Below are 22,012 nucleotides of genomic sequence, written 5' to 3'. Positions count from 1 at the left end.
TCGAGATAACTCGTGTTATGATTTGATACTATAAATAAATAAATTGAATTGAATTGAATTGAATGAGCTATGCAAAACATATTTTAGCACCTAAAAAAGGCCTATATATATATATATATATATATATATATATATATATATATATATATATATATATATATAATTCTATATCAGTTTGGGGTACATTATATTTACAATATTTTCACCGCTTTACCTTGCTGTCAGACAGCCCTATCTGTTGGGTACTTTAACTAAAGCTGTTATATCCATCAATGCTCTCTTCAAAGCCACCAGTCTCCATTGACAAAAACTGTAACTTTACATCGCTGCATCGATCGGTTAGTGTGAGAGTGTAATTGTGTAACTTTTGAGTTTTAAAGGGTTAGTTGGATTCACCAAAGTAAATAAATAGCACAAACAAACTAACTGATCGATGCAGCGGTAGAACAGCAACTCCTGTGTTCTGTGAGGTAAAATGACGTTTTTTGTTTAAGGAGTCTGGTGGCTTTGAAGAAAGCATTGATGGATAAATAGCTTTAGTTCCAAGTCGCAAAAGGCTGTCCGACAGCAAGGTTAAGCAAAGAAAATATTCTAAGTATAGGTCACAGTTAAACTGATATTGATTTTTTTAGGTGGGCCTTTTTTTTTGTAGGTGACTAAATTTCGTTTAGCGGCTGCCCCCGCCTACAGAAGTACATTGTTTACCTTCTGTGTCGGTACTCTTGCCTGCTTCTTCAAACTGGGGGTGCACCGACCTGCATCTACTGTCAGTAATCTTTTACATTGGTTTTACTGATATTTGAGTTTTTGTATTAGTTTAAACCACGATTTCATGTAAATCTGGTTTTAGCATTTTAAACCAAGTGTAACTCAAAAACCCTAATCTTAGTTTAAATGATGTAATGTAATAATATATATTGATGCACATTGCAAAACAAAATTCCATTTTGAATGAAAAGGAAAAGTGAAACCGAACGATGACACATTTCCAAGAATAGGAAAAGTGAAAGTCAAAACCAAAAGGTATACAAGAATGCTTGTATACCTTGTATACTGTTCAGCTCTGTCATCACTCACAATCATCAGTCTGTTTAGATTAGCACTCCTCAAGAGAAATCTTTTTTCCCCGTTGACAGTTGTTAAGTAAGTATAACAAAGTCAGAGAAGACATTTTAAACTAAGTTATCCTCTGCGATTTCTTCCTTCTTACTTCAGACTTAACTGTTGTCCACATATCTGAAAATCTGAGCAGAAGGTCACTCACTAAAAAACGACTGGCTGGCACATTCTGCTGCAGACTCTGTTGTGCTGCAGCAACATTTACCTCTACAGTATATTTAGTGGTCTGGCAAGGTTAAATACTATTTAGCTCTTATGTGGCTGGGAAAAAAACATATGAGTCATCCTGTTAGCAGAGTATCTTCAGAGATTTCATAAGCTGCCTTTGACACAAAGAGCCTTACCTGGAGGGTTTCTCTGCACACGTACGCTATCTGTTTCTCCTTTAATGGGCCCGTCACTGAGAAGAACAGTTTGATTAATAGCACGAAGGGCCTACAGGCACATTTATAAGTCCAACTGGCCTTTTAAAGCTCATTGTGCAGTGTTGTTGTTGTTACAGTAATTATACTAATGTCTCAAAATGAACGTGGTGATTATGGTCTGACATTTTGGAAGAAATGTCTGCTGTCATACCCAGAGTCAGATGAGAAGCTCAATAGTCCAGCACATGTTTAGCCTAGCATAGCATAAAGATTGGAATCAGTGAAAACAATGCTATCATAGCTTTGTCAAAACAACTCCAAAGCTGTCTTATTTACACACTGAATGTTCTTTACTTAGACTGACAAATAAAAATGTTTAATAACAGATGGATTTTCTTTTTGAAAAAACTAGGGGAGACATGTCCCTCTCTTTGTGCTAAGCTAGGCTAACACATTCTTGTATTGCACAGACAGGAATAGGAATGTATCTATGTTCCCAGGGTTCTATGTTCCTCAGCTCAATTTGCTCTTAATATGACACATTAAGGAGATCTTTCAAATGGTTTTATGTTCTCAGCAATGAGTTTTTCCTATAGGTCAAATGTTCAATGTATGTTTCCCTGGGTCAATATGCTGAATTCACACACAGCTTACTGTACAGCCTGCTGATGTTATACTCCTCAGTATGCATTCAAAGTTGTGGGCAAGACACTTTTCTTGACTTTTGACATTGGTACAGTATCTCCACAGTGGCTGATCAGATCTTTACATTTCAAAATGCATTTCAAACATCCATCTCACTTCATTCTTTTGTAATTTGAACTGCAAAGACAGGCCTTACCAATCACTGACAGTGTTAGTTTTTATCAAGACACACACAAGCCATGGGAACATAGGGAGGGATCCCACAGGCATTAGTAATAGCCATGTAGGAAAAATAAAAAAGTTCTGCCGCAGGGATAGTGGGAGTTTCTGACAGCTATGATATTTCCCAATTGGTAAAAAAAAAAAGAAATACAGAAGTGCCAACAAACCTGGCTGCAAAGCCTCAATCCCTGACAGTAGCATCTAAAGAAACAATCTGCCAATTCAGGTCATGAAAAGTTAGCTATGTGTTTTTTGTTCGTATCTGGTTCAAAAATAAAAATAAATTGATTATTTATGCTTACTGGCAATTTCCATTTATATTGTGCAAGACAAGCAAAAGTGGGTAACAAAAAAATTAAACATATAACTAAACACCTTCAAACAACAAGTCAAGAGAAGACATTTTAATGTATACAACAGATGGCTTGGTTGTTTTGGAGGCTTTTTTAAAAACTTTTGACAGAGCTAGACTTGCAGTTCTCCCCTGCTTCTTGTGTTTGTGCTAAGCTAGGCTAAACATGTCCTTAGCATGTTGGAAACCTTCTGTTATTCCAACTCAAAAGCGCTCATGCTTTAATCCAAGATAGTTACCTCTATTTTGGGCATTGTAGCTACACACTTAAATAACCTAAATTGGCTTTTTTGCATTAAATATTTGTAGCAGTGGGTTAACAAAAGTAACAAAGTGTAAACATCTTGATCTGTGAAAATGATCTTAAACTCTTCACGTTTGAACTCTTTTTACATTTTCATCATGAACACAAGACAAACCAAGCGTTCACTTGCAAAACGTAGTGCGCAGAACAAGTAAAAGCAGATACAAAAGAAGCTAAGCTGAGTAAAGAGCTATACACTGTGTGTTTGTATGTGCTTTCACTTGTTAACTGCTGCAGTTTAGCAATAGGGCTACCCCAAGACAGAATGCCCCATTATCGCTGTACTGGACACACAGATGTGAACTCGATATTGATCTTTTCACCTTGCTCTGGGTAAGAAACAAAAGAAGAACATTTCCACTGTTTTTTTAAATGGTAATGCAGCATTGTTCTTTAAATGAGAACATATTACAATTGGATGTAAATACAAGGCCTACATTCAGAATTCCTAACACTTTCTTTTTGTATTTATACCGTGGTAAATATCCTGAAGTGAGCCTCCACCACAGTACTCCATGCAGATCCACAGCTTGGTGTTCCTGGAAAGAGACACACAACATTTATCTTGGTGTTTGACATGAGCTGCTGTGCTTTTTTCCCCAAGTTGTTCAGGGATTGTAAAAGACTACGTTGAAGCATTCAGCATCAAAAAAAGAAACACTCACAAGTAGACACCCCCTAATAGTCTGAAACTAAACTATCGCCCACAAATACATACAGTATCATTCACGAGCTGCTGTGCCAACAATCTAACTGAGAACCAGAAAGAGTGGGAGAGGAATCCAGCAGCAGGGTGGGGTAAATAAAAGTCAAATTCCACATATTTCAGTCTACCAACAATCCCAGGAATGATTCCACAAGTGCAGTGGACAGGCTGAAAACACACAGCACCTGTGGTAGCTGCCGAAGTAGGCCACAATGTTTTTGTGCTTGCACTCCGACATCATGGTGATCTCCTGCTGGATGGACGTGATGTCATCACCTGAACAGACAGACAGTTTAGCGTCTTCTCTCACAACAGTCTGGTGTTAGTGCACTGAGCTCCTACAGCTGGAGGGTCAACTATAGACCAGTAAACTAGTGGGTGTTAAAATAATACATGAATGCCCGTAGGTATGTTAAAAGAGTTATTAGTTGCTGTAATTGTTCCTCCTGTCCATAATCCAATGTAAGCGGAAAGGGAAAAATCCATGGTCCTTTTTCAGGGCATAAATGCCATCCTAAGTTTAGCTTCAGCAGTCTGAGTTGGTCAAAATAAGTATCTCTGAAATCTAATGTTTTATTACAAAATTCTCTTTTGTGTTACTGAAAGCATAAAGGGGGTCTGTAACTTTGGAAAACACTACACGAGCACGACAGCATTGTTTTAGACTTGAAAAGAAATGAACCTATTCTAATTTAAAAAAGTAGACATCAACTTTAAAGGAACATTCCAACAATTTGGGAAATGTGCATTTTTGCTGTCCTGCCCCAGAGTAAGATAAAAAATAAATGTAAATTTTTTTTTACATTTTATGTCACACTGTGCAAAATGGGTACAGTAAGTGATAATAAAAAAATATCTAAAATCTAATAAAATCTTGGTTGCAATCCGTGTACAATATACTGTATATTTGGAGGTGTGTCAGATTGTGCAATGATTGTCTGGTGAATTGAAGCTCTATATAAACAAAAAAAATCTACTGTATGTCCAAGCAAAGACATTTCATCAACTCACATCTTTATTAGAGAGTGGCGCTCACATATTAGCTTAGCTTAGCACAAAGACTGGAAACAAGAAGAAATCGCAAACCCTGTCCTGTGCTAAGCCTTCTTATGAAACTGCTATTTATCTTCTCTGCCGGCTGACTAACAAAAGCATAGTTCCCAAAATGTCACTGTTGATTTACAATTAAATTCAAATTATTATAAAAAATTGTAGGAAACAAAAATCTATAACTGATGTTTGCAAATAATAAGCAGATGTGAGCATGTTGTGTGTGTGTAACATACCAGGGTCTAGCTTGACAATCTTAATAGCTGCCAGTTCAGACGTCCTGATGTTTCGAGCCTGAAAGAGATAGAAAATATACAATAGTCTATGTAATAAATAAATAGAACTATATGCACTATACTATACTCTTTATTGTACACAGGACTGGGTCCAAAGCATATTCAAAAACCAGTAAAGTTAAATAGGGGTTGAAGCCATTTGAGTTCAGAATTCAATCTCCTATACATACATGTTCCTTGTAGTCTGTTGACAATGACTGAAGGAAATAAATTAGCATATTTTGGATGTCCTTGTGCTTCAGAAACAACCAAGACCAAACTCTATATACAAGAGCTTGTATATAGAGAACATGCATAGGTTGCCAGAATCAAATATCATGGTTTTAAATAACCATAGGCTGTGCTCATAGAAATCTGAAACCTGTTAGAGAAAGACACATCAATCCAACCCACTCCATCACATCACTAAGTCCTCTCTACACCATGGGCGATTTTAGACCCTTTTTAGGGGGCTCAAGCCCCCCTAAATTTCATCTCAGCCCCCCTAAAAATTATAATAATAAAATTGTAATCAATTTTGGTGCTACAAGTTAGAGTTGCAAACTTGTCTGTTAGTGACAGAGGACAAACAATTACAGGTTAAAACGGCTTGAAAAAGGTTTAATATCCTGTGTTGCGGTCGCCCAATGCTATGCACCTGTAACCCAGTCCAGGAAAGGGTCAACAGAAACATAGTGTTGGCCAATCGGAGGAGGTTGTGCCAGACTTTGGCTGAGTCTCTATCTGATCTGTCAGAGGGAGAGCAGGAGACGGTTGTGAAGTTTAACATTGGTAGTCCCCAGAGAAGAAGTTGGTCATTTCATGGCGCAGATTAGAACCCAAATTGAAACGTAAGCAGCTAAAATGAATGTTAGAACATTGTGTCGTTGTTATTAATGTGACTTATAAAGTGTCAGGTTTAGTTCCATCACAGTGTTAATAGTGTCAAAAAAATGTTAGCTGACGTTGTTGTGAGCTGAGCCGGATCCTAGAATCGCTCCTGCTCTACACCATGGCCAGAGGAGTATTCCAGATCAAACAGCTGTTAGTCCACTGCTCCCCTTGATAGATACTGTAGATGGATATGTATTGTCAACAGTGTAAAGTGTGGATATAGAGGGTGATTGGTGTTATTGACAATGGCAAGGACAAGGCGTGTGATGGCTCCATCGTTCAGGTCTGAGATGTTGGGTCAGGTGTAGGGGTGCTGATCATTCTGGAGGAGACGTGTGTGTGATCTCGGGGAGTTTGTTTTTGTTAGAAATGGTGAGCATGTTTTAGAAACAGGGGGGACAGTACAGCGGGATGGTTTGGATTACGATAATCAAAGCTCTTAACAGACTAACCCACATTCCCTTTGTTTCTACGCCACATGTTTAACATATGATCTGTATCTATATGGAATATACTGCACACACACACACACACACACACACACACACACACACACACACACACACACACACACACACACACACACACACACACACACACACTTAGGCACCTTCTCTATACCCAAACTGCTTCCTTAAGCTTCCAAATTATATCAAATTCAAAATGCAACCTTCTGCTCAGCGACCGACAAATACATGACCCTACCACGGTTAGGTGTCACCTTAAGCAAGGTGCTAATTTAGATGGGGGCTTATTGGTACTTATACATTTAAATAATTAAATATTATTTTGCATTATTTTGCATGCAGTATTATCATGCCTCTCTCACAAGCTTCTTGGCTCATGACAACTGCAGTCAGCCCACAGAGCAGATGGGAGGTGAATGTGCATCATATATGTAGCCCTGCTGTGGTAGAGCGCACTATTGTGGTTTTGAAAGACTTGATGTTGTGCCTTCACACAGCTGGCATCAAGTTGCTCTATTCCTCAGAGAAGGCGTATTGTGTTATGCACAGCAATGCATAATGGTTTTGCATTACTTAACATACCCCAACACTCAGAGGACATGCCAGACAACACCCTCCAAAAACCCAAAAACAATATGCAGTAATCATTAGATTACATTACAAGACTTTCTGCCAGGCTGGTTATTTATTTATATTATTTATTGAGTTTAACAGTTCAACATGTTTATCTTATTGGCATCAGTTAGTTGGCTAATTGGTTGCCAAAATGTCTGATATTTCTTTGACTAGGGAACACACATTCTGTAATATAAGAACTTAAGATATTTAGGATAGCTTAAGAAAGCATTTAAGATAACTGTACAGCTACTAATCTTTTTCCCTTGTGTGTGCTACTTTTGTAATAATGAAGCAAAATACATAGTCTTATATAACTATTACAAACATACACTTGCTTATGAACTTACACTCATTAAATTCAATTCAATTCAATTTTATTTATAGTGTCAAATCACAACAGGAGTTATCTCGGGACGCTTTACAGATAGAGTAGGTCTAGACCACACTCTATAATTTACAAAGACCCAACAATTTAATAAAGACTATTGTTCCAGGCAAACTTTGCCACCACTAAATCCATTCATTTATTTTGTTGTTTTGTTCGTTCAGTTTGTGTGTTACTTGTTTTGCCTACATGTAAAGCGTCCTTGGGTTCTTTGAAAGGCTATAATCCAAATCCAAGCTATTATTATTATTATTATTATTACTTATGAACGCGCTCTTACTCATGAATGTGCACTTATGAAGTCACCCTTACTCGTGAATGTACCCTTACACAGGGCTACCGTGTGTCTTGTTCGTGCCCAGGACAAGATGAACTCCAAAAGTCCCCCCAGCAGATTATTTTAAGGTTAGAGGGCCCTCCCTAGACCTAGGGACCTAGTGTCCCCCCATGTTGGTGGCCCTGCCCTTACTTAGGTATGCACTCTCTCATGAATGTACTCTTACTTACGAACGCGCTCTTACTAATGAACCTACACTTACTTACGAACATGCTGTTGGTCATGAACGTCCTCTTACTTACGAACACACTTTTACTCATTCATTGCATTCAAGCAACAAATCTGTGCAGATATGAGGGCTTTCAAATCAGATGCGGCACACTGTGAGCAAATCTCAAAAAGGAAGAGAGATTTAGGATAAAAACACAAATATTCTTGCATGAAGTCCATTGTTGTTTGATCTATCACATCATGACCAAACATAGAGTGTGAAGACATTAAGTCATGGTTGGAGCTCCGCCACATGTGTGCTCCATTAAGATAAGTAAACCTGGGCATATATCCAACTGCACAGTATGCTATCTCGATGATGAAGACTTATAAATAGTTCAGCCTGCTGTCCCACCTTGGCTTTAACCTTGTATTGATTCCAGAGCACGGAAATCAATACAAATAGTATAGGCATACGGAGATCTTTCCTACTGGCAGTCCCAGACAAGCCCCAGGTGAGTCAGAGAGTGAGCAGTATCACTTACTACAGACTTATTCTTTGACTGTGTGATGCTTATTACACAAGTGAAATGGTCAGGAAGTCACCAAACACATTTGAATTCATCATCTTGGATCCCTGAAGATTCACAGCAGATTTACTGGCAATCTGGCTTGTATTCTGTTGATACATATGGCACTGGACATGAGTTAAATGCACAGTCCAACTGACAGACGGACTAATCAATCAACATCACCATCATTAGAAAAGCGATAAAGAAAAAAAAAAGATCAAATGATAGACAATTAAAACTAGCGTATTTAGCCCCTATGTGTAGAACTTTGTGACTTTAACAACTTTTTTCTTAAACTTTATTTTTATTCACAGTAATCATATTATCCATAGTCTCGTCGATGACGTTTCATTCACGGGATGTTCAGCCGGATGCCCCTCATTTTCAGGGCATGAAAGCCTTCCTAAGTTCAGCTTCAGCAGTCTCAGTTGGTCAAAATAAGCTAGTATCTTTGAAATTTACAGATTTTTTTTTCCTTTTTTAAAGATAATTTTTTGGGCATTTCCACCTTTAATGGATAGGACAGCAGACATGCAGGAAATTGTCACAGGTCAGACTCGAACACTGGACCTTCAGCGTCAAGGAATAAAGCTATATATATATATGTGTGCCTGCTTTACCAACTGAGCTAACCTGTCCACAGATTTATATTTTTTTTATTACAAAATTCTCTGTTGTGTTACAGCACTGTGGAGGAAGGTCTGGCAATGCGAGACTATATTATCCATTACAGTTTGGCATAATGACATAGGAACATAGGAATACAACAACAACATAGGAATAAGTAAAACATGAATAGATAATAAATTAAATAGTAAAAAAAGATACTATTAAAAAATAAAATGATTTAAAGAAAACGCGAATATACTAACCAATTGGATTAATAACAAATAAAATAACCATACATCCAGCTATCTTCTAGGGGTTAGAGGGATAGTTGTGTTAGGTCACAACATTAACCAGCCTGTCTAGATAATTGGGCTTCACTGCATCAATAAGCTCATTATAGGACTCTATCTCTTTTCAAACGTCTTCTACTTTAACATCTTTTGAATTATACTGATGGCATCAGTTTTGTTTATCAAAAAATTGAAATTTCCAGTAGGGCCTTTCAGGGCTTTAAAATCAGTGTCCCTGGGTTGGATGCTGTCAGCCACAGTGTCTTTTTTGATACGATCACTAAGAGATGCAAAAGGAAAAGTGTTAAAATCCAACACAGAGGGGCTTTAAGTCATTCTGACATAAATCCCACTGAACTTTTCATTTGCTATCAACGATTCAACAGAGAGCTATAGTTTCACACTGATAAGCAGCAACTGAGCGCTTAACAATGAATTAAGCATTTAACTGTTGCAGTCAGGTCGCTTCAGTTCACTTCCATACCTTGATGTGTAAATGTAATGTCAGTGGCGGCTTGTCAATAGAGGGCGCTGGGGCGCCGCCCCCATCAAAATTACATAAATATAAATGTATACAAAAATGATATAAAAATGGAATAAAAAATGAAAAATAAAATAGTTTACTCATAACTGGTAGTAAGAGCCTCAGCATTTAATACAAACTGGCTTTAATCGGTTAACTATTTTCTATGTTTCAATATGTTTCCTCCGGTTTCTTGGCTGCAGCATAGGGCAGCAGGGACGCCGGCCAAATGGATGTGTATGTGAGTCCTTAAACTTTCGGCCAGCATGTGACCTGAAGCTGGTCTCTAATAGGTTTCTTAAAAATTCTCCTCCGGACGCACCTCGCTGCGTCCCTGGCGAATCAGAATTGGAGACATGTTATTTTATCCAATCTGATTGGTTCTCAACACCTGTCATTCAACTCTTCCCCCGGCCGCTACTGGAGAGAGAAGGGGGACACAATAGTAGCGCCAGCAGGTAGCTCTTGTGTTGCTGAAATGGTCTAACCACTTTGATTAAAGTAGGAAACTAGCAACAATAAACAAGGAGAGATTCGTGAGAGAGAAGTTATACAACGTCGTGGAGCTGCCGACCCCGTCCAAACGGCGTGTGAATTTAATATTCCGGTGAGTTATCTTAGCTGCTAGCTAGCTAACAGGAAATTACTACAATCGGTGTTGATAACCTTGAGAATTGTTGCTTTATTTGTGTTTTAAAGCTAGTCGGAATTAGCTACTAACCTGATGAACCTGATAAAAGGGTATGGTTAATATTGAAATTGTTGTTGTAAATTTTAACTTAGCTGTTGGTTAATTCAGCTAGACAAGTATGTATTTTCCGTCCTTTAGTTGTGACTGCTATGTTTTCTATAAGCCAGTCAATTAAGATGGACAAATAACATTGAGTTTAAGCTAAAATGTTTAAGTAAAATGTGGTTAAAATGTGTAGTATGTAAGAATATGTTGTATCTTGAGGAGAAACACAAGTGAACTGTTACGATGGACAACTGAGTGATTATTCTACACGTTTTGTGCAGGCTGTTTTTTTGGTGAGACTCTACTGGGAGACAGAACTGTGCTGCTCAAGTCACCGCCGTCATACTGCCTCCTGGGTTTCATCTTCATCACCACCATCTTCTTACCGCTCACTAAACCTTTGCCATCATCATCTCTACTACTCACAGGATTTTCACGTTGTTTCCCTACTCTATTCTCTGAGGAGCCAGATGGACAGTTTTACCTGCTAAGGGTGGTGGTAGGAACTTGAGTGCACTCAAACTAATGAAACAGGGTTGAACAAACAGACTGATTTAGTATTCCCCTGGTTATCTCTATGAAATAAGAGATCTCAGTTTTTGGTTAATTTGGTTTGATATTTTTATTTTCTTTGTCAGGTTTTTGATATTTAAGTTGTGGTTTGAGTACATTGGGTTTGAACCTAATTGCCCTATCTACCAAACTGATTTTGATTACCATACTGAATCATTTAGTTTAGCCATGCTAGACTTCTGGTAAAAGATTATTTTGCATAATCTCAAGTTTTAAAGTAGTACTGGTCGTGGGTGTAATTTGTTTCATGCCCAAGCTACGAGTTAAATGAAGACAGGAAAAAAAAATAACCCTACAGTTAAGTCAAGTTACTCAGTTGTGAGTTAAAAAAAACTCAGTGAGTTTCACTATCTTATGTTTGTAACTTGAATCTTGAAAGCTCTTTTTAAATACATAGTTGTTTAAATAAAGTTGTGCTGGTTGTTTTGCCCAGTTTCAAAGTACTGCTTTGTATTTATTTGCCCCCCCCCACCAAAAATAAGTGCCCCCCCAAAAATAATTATCACCAGCCACCACTGTGTAATGTACAGTTGAACAGCATCTGAGGAAATGCTTAGGTAGACACATTCATTCAGTACAGCCTGCAGAGCTTTCAATACTGAAGTCAAAACAGAACTGTCAAAGTAGTCTAGTAGGTGGCCGGGTTGGTTCAGTGGGTAAAGCAGGCGCACATATACATGGAGGTTTATGCCTCGAGACAGAGGTCCAGGGTTCGAGTCCGACCTGTGACAATTTCCTGCATGTCTTCTCCCTCGCTCTCACCTAGCTGTCCTCTCCATTAAAGGCAGAAAAGTAAAAAAAAAAAATCATCTTAAAAAAAAAAGTAGTCCAGTAGCAATCCTTATCAGTCAGGGGAAATCTGTGACCCAAATTATTTTGACAACATCAGAGGTGATGGTGGATGTTGTTTCAAAGCAGCTATATTGTGTTTTCAACTTCCTCTATTCTTCCTGGGAGTATCAGTCATCCCCATTCAGGGACCGCACTGACGTCAGATGGACTGCTTTTCACTCCACAACAAATGAAGCAGCCGCCAATAGGATAAGCAGGTCGCCTCAACACAACCTGTGGCTCGGCTGCAGTCACTTCCTGTTTTCTTTCCTGTTCTACTGCAGTGCTTCCTGTGACTACAGTGATAGTAACGTCTCTGAGTAGATTTTTACATAACCAAGCCTGAAATAACAGCAGTTTAGGGTTACATTCAAACTTAGAGCGGAAGCTTCACTGCACTTTGATCACGCACCCAAATGTCTGAGCTAAAAACAATATACCGTCCTCTGGCCAACTGTAATTTCTTTATAATGAGACCACCTCAGTATTGAAAGCATATGTAAAGCATGCGGTATGAATGGCCCACCAACATTTTGTTGAACTGAACATAGAAACTTAAAACTGATGTGAAACTGGCAAGATAACAGGTGTGAAAAGTAGTCTTGTGCTTGTTACAGTATATTGCACTCAGAAAAGTAACTTGAAATAAGAAATAACAAATTATTCAGCTTACAAAATGATAAGTTGAATTAACAAGCAATAAAACACCCTAAAGCTAATACACTCAGGGGTTTTGTTGCTATGGCCTTACTTGGTCTGGTTCGACCAGTAGCTTATGGTGGCTAATGTTAGCAAACTTTAAAAACATTGCTTCAGGTTGCTGACTTTATGACTCTACATTTAAATCCTGTTTGTGTCCACCTGATGAATGTAAGTATAATATTTACTATTTTTTTAGCTCTTATTCCTTTTCTTCACTAGCTAGTTGCTAACTGTCTGCTGACACTGAAGCAGAACAGTGAAGATAACCATAACTTTAGCACAAAGATGCTAATAAGCTCTGTAGAGCTAAACGTTGCTAAGAGTCCGGTTATACTTTTTTGCATATGTCACTATGAGTGACACCTTTCATATCTCACACAGTCATTTGATCCATTGTTAATATAACAAGACTATGATGAGGCTACAGCCATGCTAGCAGCTTGTGATGTTCCCAAGGGGGTAAGCTTCTCCTCGGAACGCGTAGCTCCTATGGCGCCATTTTGATGCTAACAAGCCATCACCTCCCGTTAGCATAGCATCCCATTGACTCCCATTCATTTTGGCGTCACTTTGACAGTGAATAACTTTATATCTGAAGCGTTTAAAGACTCTATTTGTCCATTGTTTTTTTTCTAAAGAAACATGACAATGTAAAAAGGCTCCATTACCTTGTACCTCACGTTATGGCTCTGTAGCAGATGTTTTTGTAAAAATAGCCTAACGATTGGATACACAGTAGAGAAATTACTGGAGAAACTCGCAGGCAGTTTCAACTCACATTAGCTGTTTAACTTTAATTACAAATGTTAACTAGCATTTTAGTTAGCAATAATTAGCCTGTGCCTATGTTATCTCCTTACATATAGCTATGCTCTCCGTCTCTGCAAGATTGGGAATGATTGAGATTTCTCTTGGCACAGGTACCAGAAGACTTACAACTTTCAGACAGGTTGCTCACGTCACATCTACGTCTTCGAGCTCAGTTGGAGGCTGCTCAGTAACGCTCAGCGCTCACCGGAGGAAAAGTGCTTCTAATAGACTTCTCTGGTCTCCGTCCAGAACAACGGGATCTGTTGGTCCATTCTATATATGTCAATGGATGTTACTTAGACACAGCAGTGCTTTGAGCCAAACACTTTAGCATATTAACATGCCCACAATAACAATGCTAACATTCTGATGTTTAGCAGGTTATGTTTACTATGTTCAACAGTTTAGTGTGTAACCATGCTAACATGCTAAACTATATCACTTTATCAAGCTACACCGTACTATCATTCACATATCTATGTGATAGCCTACCACTTAGGCTTGCCTAAGTGACATATTGCAACAAAAATTATACATTTTGTTATAAAGAACACATTGTTGTCAATAAGGTCTATCTACATACAGTATATCTATCTATCTAATGCTAGCACCAGCATTAAATACAATGAAAACCTACTTGGGCGGCGCTAAGCCCCAGACAAAATGACGGTGCCTCTGCAAAATAGCCTCGGGAAGGAACTTTGGTGGAACGTGTACGTTCAAAAGTTGTTTTAGTCGTGCAACAGAAAACTCTGATTGGACAGATAGTCTAGCTAGCTGTCTGGATTTACCCTGCAGAGATCTGAGGAGCAGTTAAACATAGTCCTCACAAATCGACCAGAATTTAGAATGCCAACACAAAGAAAGCGAAAGGTGTGGGATATCCGGCGGAATTTCCGGCGACACCTGACAATCCCAGAAGTATAACGTCTTATAGACTACTTCCTCAGCACAAAAAGTGTAACTTTACTGCAGTGTGAATGTGTCTGAGCAGAAGTATGGTTCCACAGTGTAACAAGCTGTTTTCACAGTGCTTTATAATCTGGAATTTGTAATTAACCTCCACGATAAGTGATATGAGCTACTCTCTGTGCTCAGCATCAGGGCTGTAGAGTCTGGACTGGAGACGTTTTTCTATTGTTTCGGACTTGTCTTGGACTTGTTACTATTTGGACTCGGCCTTGTCTCGGACTCGGCCATTGGAGGCTTTTTTATAAAGTAACTTCCTCCTTCAAAACAAAACCACCGATGAAGCACGCTCGTTCAGAAAACAGCTATTAGTTTACTTCAAAATCCATCTAGAACATTGGTTGCCTGGTATATGTCTAGCTGCGTCATACTGTATACCTCAATCATCAGGCATCAATTATTTTTTATTTTTGCCACAGACACAATGTCAGTGAGCACTTTGTAGTATGGATTCTTCAGGACAAGAAATAAGTTTAACAATGGGAACATTTTCATTTTCTTTAGTGACACATGTTGCTTGTTCTGTTACATTTACCATTAACAGTCCAGAATGGTATTGTTACAACAGAATAACATCTAAAATGTGAAGTTACACTTTAGCTTTATGTGACTTAAGTGAAATTCTTATACGTAAAGTAAATAATATGGCCTAATTTGATCCTATAGTGTGTAATTCTAGAATACATACTGTTTCTCACATTACATCAATTATAACAAGGTATGTAAGTGGTCTTGAAGAGGATACTTTTTTTTTTTCTGTCTCGGTCTTGACTGTCTCTCATTTGGACTCAGTCTTGACTTGGACTTGAACCTCTTTGGACTGGGTCTTGACTTGGACTTGAACCTCTTTGGACTCGGTCTTGTCTTGGCCTTGACAAATGTGGACTTGACTACAGCCCTGCTCAGCATCCATGTCTCACAGCTAGGTCTGGGCACCAACCGAATTGCCTCCATAGTATCGAGTATCAAAAAATGCCATGTCATTCAATACCAAATTTCAATACCTAAGGAGTAAATCTCATCCGCGTCGGTGAGCCAATAAGCATGGAGCATGCTTCTACCAAGATGTATAATGCTTGTGATTGGCTGTTACACGTTGTAGAGGCATACAGGAAAAACTATGTTCTGCACAGGCTCACGTGTGCGTTGAGAGGCTTGACTTACAGTAATGTACAATGCCATAATTTCTCTTGTCAAAATGGACTTTGAAAATTGGTATCCAAAAAAGTATTGTTCATGAAACGGTACTGAATTCACGGTATCGGTACCAGTATCAAAAGTTTTTGAAGTATACCAAGCCCTACTCTCATTTAAAATCCAAATGAGGAATCTAAATGTGTGACCCATCAACGGTGTAGTACATAGGCCAGTGAAAAGGCTACAGTGTCTTCAGTGTTCCTTTAACTGTTCCAGTCAGGGTTGGCGGTCACTTCATCAGAATCACAGAACAAAGGTTTCTATTCTTATTTCCTACAACATTCAAACTGCAATCCATGAAAAGATGAATCATAGAGAGGGGCAGAGATGCTGCCTTCCTGATCTTTACAGTAAAACCCATGGCTGAATGCAACAAGGTCATGCCAATCTATGGTTGAATGCCTGGTGTTTCCAATTACTTTTCATGCTAAAAAATAATACTCTCATTTGAACTGCCCCGACATCACCAGACTGAAGTCAGAGACCACTTGAAGATAGAAACATTCCAACTGGACTGGCTGTGGCTGCTCAGAGCCACAGGAGGACATAGATCAAGATTACTAAATAAAGGGTCAATAACACACAAGCTCTAAGCTGAGTTTTCTCTGAATAATAGCAGTGTAATGAGTCCATTGAAAGCCCACACAGTCACATATCCAGAGGTTTCACCCTTGACTACTGCAGTTACAGTTCCTCCAAACCCACCAACAGCAGAAGTGGGAGCAGTGAGAATGTGCTATTGTCTGTTACTGTATGTAGAGCAGTTCCCATTCACAGCGAGCACACAGGCTGCAATGTGTCCAAATGTTACAGTAACGCAAAGAGGGTTCAGAAAACCACTGTCAAAGTCAGCTGAATATTGCTCATTTCAGAATGTTATGGGCTGCGTCCGAAATTGCATACTATCATGCTATTTAGTAGGCTTAAACAGTCTGAGATTTTTTAGTATGTCTGAAACCTTAGTTTGAAACCAATGGTACGCAAATTGCATACTATTTCCGGTAAAATATTATAGTATGCAATACTTGACTAGCCTGGGTAAACCCTGACGAACTTCTGGCAAATTAGAGATTTGCTCTGCAAGTCAGTCTGGCGAAGAGCCCATTCAAACCCATTTCCAATGTCCTCAAAATTGAGGCACCAATCACAACCGCTGAGGTGGGCTTTACCCCAATCACAACCGCTGAGGCGGGCTTTACGCGACGAGGATAGCGCAGCGACGGCGAGCAGCTTTTTGTTTACATTCAACATGACGGCTAGCGAAGCCTTGCTTCACGTGCTCTGCCATGACCAGCGACCGGCAGGTCAGTGTGACATATGCCGATTTCATGCAGGTCAATACTACAACTAACTGACAACAGAAGTTATAGAGTTACAGTTCTCAAGGACGCACGCACACACCGACAGCACAGTCTCTTTTTCCTTTCTCTCAACTTCTCTGCCGTGTGTGGCCCATACACACTCGCGGTGTGAAGTGCGTGTCATGTAGGGAACCTCGTGAATTAATCTGCAACATGTCAGCTGTTTGGAAATTCTTCAGTGTGTGTGCAGAAGATAACAAGTTTGCAATATGCAACACCTGCAAGGAAAAAGTAGGGCGTGGAGGGACGACACCAAAAATCAAATTTTTTTTAGTTGGATATTGGATGTGAAAAGCGTCACCCAGATCGTTGGTCTGATTGGTTGAAGGACTATCAAATTGCGCCCAGAGGCATTTGAGTGGCGTCCGTTGGTGACGCCCCTTTGGAAATGGGCTGTCAATGAAGCTTTCCCAGACCCACTCTCAGTTACAACTGAGAAGGGTCTGGTGTCAACCAGGCTAATACTTGACACTACGGCGGCATAAATATCCCACACTGCAATGCGGTAGTAATGACAACGTTCATAACAGACAGAAACCAAGGAGCTCTGTAACGTTGATAACACTCTAATTTACATTTCTACTAGGGCTGTAACGATATGCGATATGAAACCGAAATTGCGACACTCATCTCCACGAACCTGTGTCGCGGAATGAAAAGGCAGAATCGCTTCCAACTCTCAGAGTTAGGCCTATCCTTCCCATCCAGATCCAATGCTACCACATCTTTACCACCATGTTTTGGTGCCTTATCCCCCCTTTGTCGGGTAAATTTAGCTAACTGTAAAGACGGCTAAAAGCAAATGGGGGAGGGAGGGACTGCTAATGGAGGTGTAACATTATGAATGGCTGCTGTTCTGACTCGGGTGCCTGGGTCTGTTTGTTTCCCGACGGTTCAGTAAACTGCCGTTAGCGTCCTTAGCACCGGAGTTAAGTGCTGACCGGGTCTGGATTGCTGTAATGATAGTAGCTGGCTGCTAGCTGGCGGGGGCTAACTGTGGATGTGTCCCCGGGCCGGGGCTGTTGTCAGCTCTCATCCCAACCGAAGCCTTGCAGCGCCGGGAGAGTGAGACAGACAGACAGGGGTGTGCTAGCCAAGAATTAGCTAACTTTATAGACCAAGCATTAGCATTAGCTACTTGTCAACAGCACCTTTACAGTACTAGGTTTACTCCTCAATGCAGCAGGCCCGGTTTTGACTCCGACCTGTGGCCCTTTGCTGCATGTCGTTCTCCCTCTCTCTCCCCTTTCATGTGTTCAGCTGTCCTGTCAAATAAAGGCCTAAAAATGCCCAAACATTTAGCTTAAAAAGAAAGGAAAAAAAGGAGGTTGAACTATAGTTTACATATTGAGTATGCAGTGCAGAGTATGCGATTTCGGACGCAACCTTAATCTGCAGTTTTGTCATCATCTAAGGGGAAAAGAATCACCTGTCAATCAAACAGTGTTGGTGGAACTGTGGGTTTCTCAGTTTTTAGGTGGAGTTCTAATCCCCTCAAGAGCTTTTTAGCACATTGTTTTTGTTTTACAGCCAGCAGCTTTACTGTTTTGGTTCAGTCTTATTGCTCTCATCAAATTAATTTCCATCAGCAGTTGTTTTCAGTGAAAAAGCTCTGTACACTACCTGTTGAGCAGGAAACAGCTGACAGACACAGTTAGAGAGTAGCTGGTAAACATAGAAGCGTTTCCCTCAGGAGTTGGTGGAGACCAAACCAGAGCTAAAATAGAGGGAATGTCGGATCTATATTCATCAGACAAAACTGCAAATGAATGAGATTGCTCTGTGTCTGCTGGATGCGTAATTGAGCAACAGTTTGCTAACATGTTAGCACTTCTATAAGGCGATAATTTAACGTTGTGTCTAATTTGATTCAAGAGTACTCCACTGCTTAAGTATTGAACTCCTCTTAAACTTTGTCAGACTCATAGTCGGCATCAACAGAAGTACATTTCAAGAATAAAGCCTGACATGCGGTGCATGATGTTAGGCTTTGCCCCTTATTTTCCGCTCTCTGTGTGTTGTCGTTCTCAAACAACTACACGCTGAAAATGGCAGGTTTTGAAGAAAATTTGGATTGTGCAACAAGGCAGGCATGCTTGGTTCTTTCCTTGAATGATTGTAAAGATTTACTTAATATATATTTACAGCAATTACTCTCTAACTGGGACGTTTTGGGCCCAATTGGCGGGATTGCCTTGGACAAAGTAGGCCTACACACAGCGATACATTGGTAAGAACTAATGACAGAGACTATCAAAAAATTATCAAAATCTATTAATATTGTCTTTTTTTATTCCATGCATTTTTCTTCCTAAATTACCTGAGTTATGCAACTCAACCGCTAATAATTTAGTCTAAAATGTGGATGTATTATGCTAGTAGTGGCTAACAACCTGGAGCTGCTAGCTTGCAGCAGAGATGAGCAGCTGGTAAGCTCACTTCCAGATTTCTCATCAAAGTGAGTTATAACTGCTGCAGGAACATTTAAAAACGAGATATTATCTCGGATTTGGTCTTAACTTAAAAGATCAACAACTGAAGACAGGGAACAAAGTCAAAAATAAAACTCACCAAATGAAAGCTTCTCTTGAAATAACATTAATTCTGAAAGCTTGATCATCTCACCCAATAGCTTCTCTTTACAGACAAATAAGAGGTGTGTGTACAGAGTGGCAAATGTAACAAATACAGGACACAAGGGCTCACTGCTATGCTAATGCTATGGCCTACACAGTCTGCTGTCCATCCCTCAACAGTTAACACATTTGAAGAATCTGAGGAGCGCTGAAGCTGTCCTGGAGGCCTTAGTAACACACTAACACACTGTCCGTTTTTACTCCATCTGTGGGCAGAGCAGTTTCCGAAGCTGCTGTTTGAATGATTAGCCAGAACATAATGTGTACAGTTTGGCAAGCCTGTTATGAACAAACCGCTGAACACAAACTGAAACTTGTCATGGAAAAAAACTATTTTTACAACCTTGTAAAATAGGTCGAATCTGTAAAGAACTCTATAGCAAGCAAATGGGTTATTTGTATTTTATGATAAAGTCCCCCATGTTTTTGGTCTGGGGTGTTATAAAAAAAAGAAACAATGCAAATTCTTGTGTTGCTTCTGCAGGATGCACAAGGCACCGGGGCGAGGTTAACAGCACAGGATGTTTGCATCCTGACGCTCAAATCACAACGTTAGAAAGAGACGCCACGAGCCCGTTTCCTACTGAATACATCGGTTGGACAGTATGACAGTACATACTGTGATCATCAGAGAGACCATCTCATTTCATCTCATTCATTTCATATGGTGAAATCTAACCGTTTACCATCAAGTGACACCTTGATTGACTGCAACTAACGATTATGTTCATTATCAAAAAAAATTGCCAATTTATTTTCTCAATGAATCGATTAATCCTCATATTGTGTATGTAATGTTTAAAAAACAGGGAAAATGGCATTTACAGATTCTACAGCCCACACTGATGCCTTCAATTTGGTCTGACCTCTGTTAGATATGTTGCAGTAAAACAGCAAATCCTCACAATGTTTTTAAGCTGGGCCCATTGAATATTGGTAATTTTTGCTTGAAAATTGACTGAAACATTCAATTATATGATTATAAAAATAGTTGCAGATAGATTGCAATAATTGATCAATTGATCTGCTAATCATTGCAGCTCTAATTGTGTATTTCTTCCAAAAACAGACTTTCCTGTCTGGTTATTTTATCTATAAACTTTGATTTTCCAGATAATTAAAAATATGACAATATATATCACTACTGCAATATTAAATAACATCATGATAGGACGTTTTATCCATATTGGCCACCCTTATGAAAAGATGAACCTGTGGCACATCTGGTGCAACAGGCTGGTACTGTGCTTTGTAAAATACCTGCCTGTTTATAAGGGTTGAAATGGTTAAATAAAATGTGATTGTAATGACATAATGGCGTACGCGCGCGCGCGCACGCACACACAGTTTTGGATCTATCTCCTTACTGACTCTATTTCCCAGAGATCCCTCAAATGAATTTAAGTATTTTTGTTCTGTCTTATAATGTGAACATTATTTTGACATTGTACTCTGATATTTTGCTGATTGTGTGGTCTGCAGGAGAAAAAGGCAATGTAACCCTTACAGAGGCAATCATCAGAATATCAGTCCTGATACATTCTTGATTGGTTTTTGATAACCTTGATATCATCCCTCAGGTTATCAAAAACCTGCCACATGCAGCACTTTAATCAGAGACTTCTCCACACACACGGTTTCACCTTGATGGCGGGAAGTGAAATAACGTTACCCTGTAGTGTGTGTGCGCGCAGGGAGACATTTCTGTTCTTGAACTAACACGTCCACTCCTGACTGAGTTTTTTCTTCTTCTTCTTTTTTTCTGTCTGTGCTGCGGTGAAAATGTTCTCACTCACCTTGAACACATCTCCATAGGTGCCGCACCCAATCCGGTGTATTAACTCGTAATCATCCAAAGGGTCCAGGAATGACACCCCTACCCTGTCCATGTTTGGAGACACCTCTGGGTGCTGTGGGTGAGCCTGGCGGGCTTCCTATTCACACATCCCAGCTGCTGTTGTCCGGGGAAAAAGCAGCAGCAGATGAACACACTCGGACTGGCTGGCAGACTGGTTTAACAGGAACTAATTGCAGCTGACTAATTGCTGGTGTATCGATCCAGCCGGCAGACACACACACACACACACACACAACTCCAGTCCGTATACGCTGACACACTCCAGGCGTCTGTGTGCAGATAGTCCTGAGTGGTGCTGTTGTCAAATCACGCATGAGCGAAGACAATCTACACTGTAAAAAATGTCCTGTTGTGTCGACCTTCAGTTTTATGCTCTCGTCCGTGCTATTTTTCGGTCAGAAAACAAATACAAATGTAAGAGTGATACAAAAAGAAAGAAAAATACTAACTGTAATT

The 22,012-nt window shown here is 39.6% G+C and overlaps 1 protein-coding gene across 4 annotated transcripts in view; it reads right to left on the bottom strand.

Moving 5' to 3' along the window:
* Positions 1-21,861, bottom strand: part of map4k2 (mitogen-activated protein kinase kinase kinase kinase 2) — a 49,224-nt gene extending 27,363 nt beyond the window's left edge. For all 4 annotated transcript variants that reach the window (XM_028563932.1, XM_028563934.1, XM_028563933.1 and 1 more), the window contains exons 1-5: positions 21,495-21,861; positions 5,000-5,057; positions 3,899-3,989; positions 3,482-3,546; positions 1,464-1,519 (exon numbers count right to left, since the gene is read on the bottom strand). In XM_028563932.1, the coding sequence (XP_028419733.1) occupies positions 1,464-1,519; positions 3,482-3,546; positions 3,899-3,989; positions 5,000-5,057; positions 21,495-21,587 (363 nt within the window). In that variant the 5' untranslated portion in view covers positions 21,588-21,861. The remainder of the gene's footprint in view (positions 1-1,463; positions 1,520-3,481; positions 3,547-3,898; positions 3,990-4,999; positions 5,058-21,494) is intronic.
* Positions 21,862-22,012: the final 151 nt, after the last annotated feature.

This window comes from Perca flavescens, chromosome 19 (genome assembly GCF_004354835.1).
Source record: "Perca flavescens isolate YP-PL-M2 chromosome 19, PFLA_1.0, whole genome shotgun sequence".
Lineage (NCBI taxonomy): Eukaryota > Metazoa > Chordata > Actinopteri > Perciformes > Percidae > Perca > Perca flavescens.
This window is presented reverse-complemented; position numbering and strand designations above follow the sequence as displayed.